Raw genomic sequence first — 12,498 nt, 5'->3', positions numbered from 1 at the left:
CCATTTTAAAACATGAACCTAACTTAATCTAATGTAAATCCTACCGTTTTAGTGGGTAGGTCCCCTTTCCCTAAACAACTCATACAAGGTTGTGGGCCAACATAATCATTCTACACTTTAAAAACAGCAGCACTAATTGCCTTAGCTAATTTATCTATAGAGTTTTGTACATTAAATAAAAATACACTATTTCAGGCCCTGATTGCTTTTTGCAACGTTCAACAAAGGCTCAATTGACAACTTCGCATTACATTTGGTTCTGTGAACATGTAGCTATGTAATGGTGTTAAAATATCCTACTTAACCTTCAAAACCAACAAACTTAAAATGTTAAAAAGTTGGGACTCGTGGGACGGAAAACATTTGAGGACATTAACTCGTATACAATTTTACACACAGAACAAAAGGCGGCCAAGACGGCGAAAAGAATTAGACGGTACACACACACAACAAGGTCAAACTCAAATACAAAACAGATTTTCAAAATGCTGAGAAATATGCCATTTTATAAACACTCAACGCTCTAGTTTGTATCATTTTTGATAATTTGTACAAAAAAACAAAATGGTACCTCCAATTCATGGATTCCCCCCCCCCCAAATATCTAATTTCTAATGGAGCCATGTTTTAGATACACTTTCAACCGTGTACAGAGTCAGTCGATCTGTAAAATTCTGTATTATTGCTGTGACTGAAGGGGAAGCCCCCCCCCCGCATTGTCCCACTTCCTGCGGAATGCTTCCATGTCAACTCATCCAATAAAAAATAAAAAAACTTCCACATCATGTGAAGAACAGACTGGGTAAAATCCCCTTCTCTTCCACAGGTCAGAATGTGTGTGGGGGGCCAACTCAGTCAAAATAGGCTTTTTACTATTTTTTTGGGGGTGGGGAATCCATCCTCTCTCCTCTGTGACCCGGAAACCGATGAGTGGTCAAGGAGATGTAAATTCGTTTGTAGGTGAATGGCAGAGTTTCCTCCTCTCCTTGAAAGCCACCTTACCTCGAGGAAGGTCATGTGTAACCTACCGGAGTCCTTCATGGAACAGTTCTGAAACCCCCGTCGTCGGAGAAAAAGCATGAAAACGTTTAAAATCTATCGTTTAAAAATGTCTTCCACAACTATCTTCATTTGTTTTTAAATCACCACATTTTGGGATCCAAACTGTAAACGTCATTTCATACAAGCACATGTGTCTAATAGGAGGCTTAGTCCAATGAGCTCTCAAGGACCAGAAGATCAGTCCAATGAGCTCTCAGGGACCAGAAGATCAGTCCAATGAGCTCTCAGGGACCAGAAGATCAGTCCAATGAGCTCTCAGGGACCAGAAGATCAGTCCAATGAGCTCTCAGGGAACCAGAAGCTCAGTCCAATGAGCTCTCAGGGAACCAGAAGATCAGTCCAATGAGCTCTCAGGGAACCAGAAGCTCAGTCCAATGAGATGATGTCTGAGATGATGTTAGACCCTCCTCCTCCTCCAGTGATAACCCCAGTCTCATGGGAGGATGAAGAGGTGGTGGTGTGGTGGGAGCTGGGCTCGTATTGGCTAGAAGAGGACACCAGGCCGGCGCTGGTGGTGGCGCCCTGCAGGCTGCTGGTCAGGTTATCCAAGAACATGGGAGCTCTGTAATGCTGCGGGTCTCCTTGGATCAGCGAGAACAGATCCAGACCTGGGTGAGATGGAGGGAGGGGGAAAGATGGTTTCACGCTGCTCCTCTGGACTCACAGCTACGTCACAGACATGGTTCTCACCAGACATTTAGACAAAACATGTCATTGTTTGATTGGCAGGACAAGCAGATCAAAGCTACAACTAGGGATGCAAAGTTCTGCAAAAACAGATGGAGGACAGGATGACTTACTCTACATGTCTATAGGGATGGAGGACAGGATGACTTACTCTACATGTCTATAGGGATGGAGGACAGGATGACTTACTCTACATGTAGGGATGGTGGACAGGATGACTTACTCTACATGTAGGGATGGAGGACAGGATGACTTACTCTACATGTCTATAGGGATGGAGGACAGGATGACTTACTCTACATGTAGGGATGGAGGACAGGATGACTTACTCTACATGTCTATAGGGATGGAGGACAGGATGACTTACTCTACATGTAGGGATGGTGGACAGGATGACTTACTCTACATGTAGGGATGGAGGACAGGATGACTTACTCTACATGTCTATAGGGATGGAGGACAGGATGACTTACTCTACATGTCTATAGGGATGGAGGACAGGATGACTTACTCTACATGTCTATAGGGATGGAGGACAGGATGACTTACTCTGCATGTCTATAGGGATGGTGGACAGGATGACTTACTCTACATGTAGGGATGGAGGACAGGATGACTTACTCTACATGTAGGGATGGAGGACAGGATGACTTACTCTACATGTAGGGATGGAGGACAGGATGACTTACTCTACATGTAGGGATGGAGGACAGGATGACTTACTCTACATGTCTATAGGGATGGTGGACAGGATGACTTACTCTACATGTCTATAGGGATGGAGGACAGGATGACTTACTCTACATGTCTATAGGGATGGAGGACAGGATGACTTACTCTACATGTAGGGATGGAGGACAGGATGACTTACTCTACATGTCTATAGGGATGGTGGACAGGATGACTTACTCTACATGTCTATAGGGATGGTGGACAGGATGACTTACTCTACATGTCTATAGGGATGGTGGACAGGATGACTTACTCTACATGTCTATAGGGATGGAGGACAGGATGACTTACTCTACATGTCTATAGGGATGGAGGACAGGATGACTTACTCTACATGTCTATAGGGATGGAGGACAGGATGACTTACTCTACATGTCTATAGGGATGGAGGACAGGATGACTTACTCTACATGTCTATAGGGATGGAGGACAGGATGACTTACTCTACATGTCTATAGGGATGGAGGACAGGATGACTTACTCTACATGTCTATAGGGATGGTGGACAGGATGACTTACTCTACATGTCTATAGGGATGGAGGACAGGATGACTTACTCTACATGTAGGGATGAAGGACAGGATGACTTACTCTACATGTAGGGATGGTGGACAGGATGACTTACTCTGCATGTCTATAGGGATGGAGGAAAGGATGACTTACTCTACATGTCTATAGGGATGGTGGACAGGATGACTTACTCTACATGTCTATAGGGATGGAGGACAGGATGACTTACTCTACATGTAGGGATGGAGGACAGGATGACTTACTCTACATGTCTATAGGGATGGTGGACAGGATGACTTACTCTACATGTCTATAGGGATGGTGGACAGGATGACTTACTCTACATGTAGGGATGGTGGACAGGATGACTTACTCTACATGTAGGGATGGTGGACAGGATGACTTACTCTACATGTAGGGATGGTGGACAGGATGACTTACTCTGCATGTCTATAGGGATGGTGGACAGGATGACTTACTCTACATGTCTATAGGGATGGAGGACAGGATGACTTACTCTACATGTAGGGATGGAAGACAGGATGACTTACTCTACATGTAGGGATGGTGGACAGGATGACTTACTCTGCATGTCTATAGGGATGGTGGACAGGATGACTTACTCTACATGTCTATAGGGATGGAGGACAGGATGACTTACTCTACATGTAGGGATGGAAGACAGGATGACTTACTCTACATGTCTATAGGGATGGTGGACAGGATGACTTACTCTGCATGTCTATAGGGATGGTGGACAGGATGACTTACTCTACATGTAGGGATGGAGGACAGGATGACTTACTCTGCATGTCTATAGGGATGGAGGACAGGATGACTTACTCTACATGTAGGGATGGAGGACAGGATGACTTACTCTACATGTCTATAGGGATGGAGGACAGGATGACTTACTCTACATGTCTATAGGGATGGAGGACAGGATGACTTACTCTACATGTCTATAGGGATGGAGGACAGGATGACTTACTCTACATGTCTATAGGGATGGTGGACAGGATGACTTACTCTACATGTCTATAGGGATGGAGGACAGGATGACTTACTCTACATGTCTATAGGGATGGAGGACAGGATGACTTACTCTACATGTCTATAGGGATGGAGGACAGGATGACTTACTCTACATGTCTATAGGGATGGTGGACAGGATGACTTACTCTGCATGTCTATAGGGATGGAGGACAGGATGACTTACTCTACATGTCTATAGGGATGGAGGACAGGATGACTTACTCTACATGTCTATAGGGATGGAGGACAGGATGACTTACTCTACATGTCTATAGGGATGGAGGACAGGATGACTTACTCTACATGTCTATAGGGATGGAGGACAGGATGACTTACTCTGCATGTCTATAGGGATGGAGGACAGGATGACTTACTCTACATGTCTATAGGGATGGTGGACAGGATGACTTACTCTACATGTCTATAGGGATGGAGGACAGGATGACTTACTCTACATGTCTATAGGGATGGAGGACAGGATGACTTACTCTACATGTCTATAGGGATGGAGGACAGGATGACTTACTCTACATGTCTATAGGGATGGAGGACAGGATGACTTACTCTACATGTCTATAGGGATGGAGGACAGGATGACTTACTCTACATGTCTATAGGGATGGAGGACAGGATGACTTACTCTACATGTAGGGATGGAGGACAGGATGACTTACTCTACATGTAGGGATGGTGGACAGGATGACTTACTCTGCATGTCTATAGGGATGGAGGACAGGATGACTTACTCTGCATGTCTATAGGGATGGAGGACAGGATGACTTACTCTACATGTCTATAGGGATGGTGGACAGGATGACTTACTCTACATGTCTATAGGGATGGAGGACAGGATGACTTACTCTACATGTAGGGATGGAGGACAGGATGACTTACTCTACATGTCTATAGGGATGGTGGACAGGATGACTTACTCTACATGTCTATAGGGATGGTGGACAGGATGACTTACTCTACATGTAGGGATGGTGGACAGGATGACTTACTCTACATGTAGGGATGGTGGACAGGATGACTTACTCTACATGTAGGGATGGTGGACAGGATGACTTACTCTACATGTAGGGATGGAGGACAGGATGACTTACTCTACATGTAGGGATGGAGGACAGGATGACTTACTCTACATGTCTATAGGGATGGAGGACAGGATGACTTACTCTACATGTCTATAGGGATGGAGGACAGGATGACTTACTCTACATGTAGGGATGGTGGACAGGATGACTTACTCTACATGTAGGGATGGTGGACAGGATGACTTACTCTACATGTAGGGATGGTGGACAGGATGACTTACTCTACATGTAGGGATGGAGGACAGGATGACTTACTCTACATGTCTATAGGGATGGTGGACAGGATGACTTACTCTACATGTCTATAGGGATGGAGGACAGGATGACTTACTCTACATGTAGGGATGGTGGACAGGATGACTTACTCTACATGTCTATAGGGATGGTGGACAGGATGACTTACTCTACATGTAGGGATGGTGGACAGGATGACTTACTCTACATGTCTATAGGGATGGAGGACAGGATGACTTACTCTACATGTCTATAGGGATGGTGGACAGGATGACTTACTCTACATGTCTATAGGGATGGAGGACAGGATGACTTACTCTACATGTAGGGATGGTGGACAGGATGACTTACTCTACATGTCTATAGGGATGGTGGACAGGATGACTTACTCTGCATGTCTGTAGGGATGGTGGACAGGGTGGAGTGGTGGAATGGGACAGTATAGTCAGCGAGTGAAGACATCAGGTATGGCGTGTCCAGGGCCTGGACGTTTGGGAGGCGCACCGTCGATGGCTGATACGTCAACAGTCTGAGGGTTAGAAACACAGGGTAGATTCAGCGTAATACAACAAAGTAAACGTCGTCAACAACAAATAAGCACAGAGCAAGAGTTGAATATTTATAGGAGTCGACGACGCTGTAGTCACACAGCTATCACATTGCAGCAGAGTTTGGCAGATGCCGCCTGCGGGCGTTCACAAGTTCAGCCTCTGACATGGGCTCTACGTCGTAATGTTATTTACACTGCTGCTTGTGGATCTTTATCGCTGAGTCTCAGTTTAAAAAACTAGTCAAGTGAAGATGACCCCTTGCTTGTATTTGACATACAGAAGAAACAGACTAGTTCCCCTTCATAAAGAACAGGAAAAATGCTGAAATCGTTTTTTTATAGTTAGACACAGATAAGATTAGCTTTCCTGAAATTATTATTTTGATGGAATATCATTTTGATCTCTTGAGAAATTAAGCTAATTGATTACACCCAAATTTGCTATTTTAATTTAAAAAGAGATTCAATTTGATCTTTAATAAATATAGTACCAAACATCATTGCGCGTCAAAAAAGATAGTCTAAAAAGATACACCAGTCTGCAAACACCAGCCACGGAGGATGTTTACAATACCGCGTTGGTAATAAAGCACAATATCTTCCATTTGTTCCATAGTCCATAGAAATCCTGGTTGAGAATGAAACGACTGAACAAATGAACAATGAAACAGCACAGCAAGTAAGTGAAAGAAAATCGGATTTGATTATGTTTTACTGGTAATGGGGACAAACGTAAATGCCAATAAAATATATTTTTGGTCAGTGTGGTGTGTGTGTAACCTTTATTTAACTAGGCAAGTCAGTTAAGAACAAATTCTTATTTACAATGACGGCCTACCCTGGACGACGCTGGGCCAATTGTGCATCGCCCTATGGGATTCCCAATCACAGCCGGAGGTGATACAGCCTGGATTCGAACCAGGGACTGTAGTGATGCCTCTTGCACTGAGATGCAGTGCCTTAGACCGATGCGTCCATGTGTGTTTGTTAACTATTTAAATGTACTAGAATGTTTAAAAGGCCGCTCAAATTTGAAATATCGGACATCGGTATCGGGCCAAAAATGTAATATCGGTGCATCACTAGTGTATATTAAATGGATTTGTCTACTTTCTAAAGGTCCTGGCTTGTATGAGTGGAAGCCCGGAGATGCTAAAAGTGTTTGTTAATTAACGGTCAATTACCGGGAGACCGGCAGTTATTTGCATGACAGTTACCGGCTGACAGAATGTCATGACCACTACAGCCCTAGTAGCGACTAGTTAAGATCAGTTATTATTATTATTATTATATTTATTACTTTACTTTATTTAGTAAATATTTTCTTAACTCTATTTCTTGAACTGCATTGTTGTTTAAGGGCTTGTAAGTCAGCATTTCACGATAAGGTCTACCTACACCTGTTGTATTCGGCGCATGCGACAAATCAAATTTGATTTGATCTCACCCCTTGGTGTGCACCTCCTCTGTCTTGGACATGTAGAGGCATCTCTTCTTCAGTGGCGGATCAGGCTCCTCTTCCTCCTCCGACGATGATGACGAGCTCTCCAGGGTCAGGTCGATCACGTCTGCCTTCTTATTGGTTGAGCTGAGCTCGCTGTGGGAGGGGACCACGGCACATAGACGCGCTGGGGGGAGGAGAGATGAGTATCGAGTAACGGATCAGTCAGTAGGTATACCTATAGATACAGTATTTATAGCAGAGACGGTTGATGTCTATAGGAGGACTTACGTTCTATTTTTGGGATACAGGTTGAGGACACACTGAGGGCCTCTTTCTTTGGTCTCATGGGGCACCAGGTCCCGTCCTCCTGGAACTTGATCTCATCCACATCAGAGCAGTCGTTCAGAATCTCCATGAATAACCTGTCAGACAGAGAGACAGACAGCTAATACACTAACAGACATGTTCCAACAACCTGACATAATAGCTATGCTATTCAACCTCAGCTAATACACTAACAGTTATAATATCTATTAATACCATTCAGGTCTCTATTCTACCTCAGTTAATACACTAACAGTTATAATATCTATTAATACCATTCTGGTCTCTATTCTACCTCAGCTAATACACTAACAGTTATAATATCTATTAATACCATTCTGGTCTCTATTCTACCTCAGCTAATACACTAACAGTTATAATATCTATTAATACCATTCAGGTCTCTATTCTACCTCAGTTAATACACTAACAGTTATAATATCTATTAATACCATTCTGGTCTCTATTCTACCTCAGCTAATACACTAACAGTTATAATATCTATTAATACCATTCTGGTCTCTATTCTACCTCAGCTAATACACTAACAGTTATAATATCTATTCATTATATTCAACCTCAGCTAATACACTAACAGTTATAATATCTATTAATACCATTCAGGTCTCTATTCTACCTCAGCTAATACACTCCAACATATTTACAGAATCATTGCCACTGCAATAACCGGACTTCTTCTTCTTCTTCTACTACTACTACGGTTCCTTATTTTACTACTACTAATAATAATAATAGAGGTACCAACCCATCGATGACGAGGCTCTCATAGGAAGCCTTATCACAGACAGGATATATCCTGGTGTTAATATCATCGTCATCATCAATACTATTGTCATTATCATCATTATTATGGTTATTATCATCGTTGTCATCATCATCGTCATCTTCATCATTATTATTATACCTTGTGGAATGTTGTCCCACACCTCTTCAACGAATGTGTGAAGTTGCTGGATATTGGCGGGAACTGGAACACGCTATTGTAAACGTCGATCCAGAGCATCCCAAACATGATCAATGGGTGACATGTCTGGTGAGTATGCAGGCCATGGAAGAACTGGGACATTTTCAGCTTCCAGGAATTGTGTACAGATCCTTGCAACACGGGGCTGTGCATTATCATGCTGGAACATGAGGTGATGGAGGTGGATGAATGACCACAATGGGTCTCAGGATATTGTCACGGTATCTCTGTGCATTCAAATTACCATCTATAAAAAAGCAATTGTGTTTCTTGTCTGTAGCTTATGCCTGTCCATACCATAACCCCACCGCCACCATGGGGCCCTCTGTTCACAACGTTGACATCAGCAAACCGCTCGCCCACATGACGCCAAACACGTGGTCTGTGGTTGTGAGGCCGGTTGGACGTACTGCCATCTTCCCAGTACAGTTGAAAACGGGATTCATCTGTGAAGTGCACACTTCTCCAGCGTGCCAGTGGCCATCGAAGGTGAGCATTCGCCCACTGAAGTCGGTTACAACGCCGAACTGCAGTCAGGTCAAGACCCTGGTGAGGACGACAAGCACGCCAGATGAGCTTCCCTGAGACAGTTTCTGACAGTTTGTGCAGAAATTCTTCAGTTGTGCAAAACCCACAGTTTCATCAGCTGTCTGGGTGGCTGGTCTCAGACGATCTCCCGCAGGTGAAGAAGCCAGATGTAGAGGTCCTGGGCTGGTGTGGTTACACCTGGTTTGCGGTTGTGAGGCTGGATGGACGTACTGCCAAATTCTCTAAAACAACGTTGGAGGCTGCTGATGGTAGAGAAATGAACATTCAATTCTCTGGCAACAGCTCTGGAGGACATTCCTGCAGTCAGCATGCCAATTGATGCTCCCTCAACTTGAGACATCTGCGACATACTGTTGTCTGACAAAACTGATCATGCTGTTTATTCAGCTTATTGAGATGCCACACCTGTCAGGTGGATGGATGATCTTGGCAAAGAATAAATGCTCACTAACAGGTATGTAAACAAATTTGTGCACAAAATTTGGAAGAAATAAGCTTTTTGTGCATTTTATTTCCGCTCATGACACATGGGACCAACACTTTACATTAGGGATGCACGATACATCGGTAAACATATCGGAATCGGACGATATTAGCTAAACATGCCAACTAAACATGTCTAGTTTAACGGTGATGTGCAAAACCGATGTCAAAACTGATGTGCGTACCTATATAACGTAGGTACATAACGTAATGACACCACGTAAAATTTTACGCTACACGTGCAACACAGAGTTCCTAACCTAGCCCACAATGTCTGCTGTGTGGATCAAGTCCAGCAGTCATTTGAAAGGGTAAGAACATTTCAGCGAGACAACTCAAAAAGCGAAATCCATTAAAGCCAAGATAATGGGATTCATTGCCCTTGACAGTCAATCGTTCTCTGTCGTGGCTGATGTCGGCTTTCGCTGACTGGTCGAGCACCGGTACACACTAACAAATGCGCTATTTTTCAGATGTTGCCCTACCGGAGTTACACAGTAATAGCGTCACTGCTATTAGCTTCACGACATACATACATACATACATACATACATACATACATACATACATACATACATACATACATACATACATACATACATACATTAATACATACTATGGAACGCAGTTTGGGTCTTTGCGTGTCAAAAAAAGAAACAGTGTCAAAGCTGTACAAAAAAGTTTGCAAACAAGCAAACACCGGCAACGAACGATGTGTTTTCAATACCGCGTTGGTAATAAAGCATCATTTTTTCTACCGCAACTTCTGGGGTAGCTAGCTTTAGCTTGGTAACCTAGCTAGCACCAATACAACCAGCCTGAAAACAACAACCAGTAAAAACTGCAGTCATTTTCATTATTCTTAGCAATGATTTAGGAATCCTTGTGAGTAAGTTTTAGCTAGGTTGCCACTTGTTGTTCGTCTATTGAAATTGAACTTCAGTTCATAAAAATAAATAGCTAGCCAGCTACTTAACCTTGTTGCCAAAGCTAACGTTATAAGCAGCCAGCTAGCTAGCTTCATCTGGCTAGTGATGCTCGACAGGACAGGGTTATGTGTTGTGAAGCTAGCCACAATAAGGATTAGGCACAATGGTAGAATTTGCAGTTTGCCTTCAAAATAAAAGTATGTCACTGACAGTGAATACAAATCATAGAATTATGCCATACTTTTATTTTGAAGGCTAACCGCAAAGTCCACTGTTGTGGCTAATCCTTATTGTGGCTAGCTTCACATAGATGGGTCCTCCATTAATCAAATAAGAACTGTCTTATAAATTAGAGTTATTTTAGACGACACCTAGCTATATAGTTAGCTAGCTAAATATAGCTACTGAAACAGATTGTAATTTTGCTGTGTTTTTGGGGAAAAACATTGTTTGCATCCATGAGCTAGCTAGCTTTTTTTAATGACCAGCACTGTAGGTGCGTGAGACAACTTTGACAGCATCATAGCAGACGTATCGATGAATCATTGTGACATATGAAATATGAGTGGTATTGTAATCAATGTGTAATAACTACGTCAAAAATTAAAGAACGTGTTAAATTATTTTGTAACGTGCAGTCATATTCAGGTCCCTTTTGGTCAACAAGCTTAATTGACACGTCAAATTGTGTTAAATAGTATATTTTTTGACACACAAAGACCCAAACGGCGTTCCATAGAAATCCTGGTTGAGAATGAAACGACTGAACAAATGAACAATGAAACAGCACAGCAAGTAAGTGAAAGAAATATGTTTTGATTATGTTTTACTGGTAATGGGGACAAACGTAAATGCCAACAAAAAATATTTTTGGTCAGTGTGGTGTGTGTGTAACCTTTATTTAACTAGTCAAGTCAGTTAAGAACAAATTCTTATTTACAATGACGGCCTACCCCTGCCAAACCTGGACGACACTGGGCCAATTGTGAGCCGCCCTATGGGACTCCCAATCACGGCCGGATGTGATACAGCCTGGAATCGAACCAGGGACTGTAGTGACGCCTCTTGCACGGAGATGCAGTGCCTTAGACCTCTGCGTCCATGTGTGTGTGTTAACTATTTAACTGTACTAGAATGCAAAATGTTTAATATCGGATATTAGTATCGGCCAAAAATGGCATATCGGTGCATCACTACTTTACATGTTGTGTTTCTATTTTTGTTCATTGTTTTATAGAGAGGTACCAACCCGTCGATGATCAGGCTCTCATAGGGGGCCTTCTTGTCACAGACAGGACAGACCCAGGTATTATTATAATAATTATTATAGAGAGAGGTACCAACCCGTCGATGATCAGGCTCTCGTAGGGGGCCTTCTTGTCACAGACAGGACAGACCCAGGTATTATTATAATAATTATTATAGAGAGAGGTACCAACCCGTCGATGATCAGGCTCTCATAGGGGGCCTTCTTGTCACAGACAGGACAGACCCAGGTATTATTATAATAATTATTATAGAGAGAGGTACCAACCCGTCGATGATCAGGCTCTCGTAGGGGGCCTTCTTGTCACAGACAGGACAGACCCAGGTATTATTATAATAATTATTATAGAGAGAGGTACCAACCCGTCGATGATCAGGCTCTCGTAGGGGGCCTTCTTGTCACAGACAGGACAGACCCAGGTATTATTATAATAATTATTATAGAGAGAGGTACCAACCCGTCGATGATCAGGCTCTCGTAGGGGGCCTTCTTGTCACAGACAGGACAGACCCAGGTATTATTATAATAATTATTATAGAGAGAGGTACCAACCCGTCGATGATCAGGCTCTCGTAGGGGGCCTTCTTGTCACAGACAGGACAGACCCAGG

The 12,498-nt window shown here is 43.1% G+C and overlaps 1 protein-coding gene across 6 annotated transcripts in view; it reads right to left on the bottom strand.

Moving 5' to 3' along the window:
- Positions 1 to 486: 486 nt before the first annotated feature.
- pias2 (protein inhibitor of activated STAT, 2) overlaps positions 487 to 12,498 on the bottom strand; it is a 24,019-nt gene continuing 12,007 nt past the window's right edge. For all 6 annotated transcript variants that reach the window (XM_029763869.1, XM_029763866.1, XM_029763871.1 and 3 more), the window contains 4 exons: positions 7,640 to 7,773; positions 7,355 to 7,535; positions 5,747 to 5,886; positions 487 to 1,670 (listed from right to left, as the gene is read on the bottom strand). In XM_029763869.1, the coding sequence (XP_029619729.1) occupies positions 1,429 to 1,670; positions 5,747 to 5,886; positions 7,355 to 7,535; positions 7,640 to 7,773 (697 nt within the window). In that variant the 3' untranslated portion in view covers positions 487 to 1,428. The remainder of the gene's footprint in view (positions 1,671 to 5,746; positions 5,887 to 7,354; positions 7,536 to 7,639; positions 7,774 to 12,498) is intronic.

Source organism: Salmo trutta, chromosome 9, assembly GCF_901001165.1.
Source record: "Salmo trutta chromosome 9, fSalTru1.1, whole genome shotgun sequence".
In the NCBI taxonomy this organism is placed as follows: Eukaryota; Metazoa; Chordata; class Actinopteri; order Salmoniformes; family Salmonidae; genus Salmo; species Salmo trutta.
Note: the sequence above shows the minus strand (reverse complement) of the source record. Positions and strands in the feature narration are given on the sequence as shown.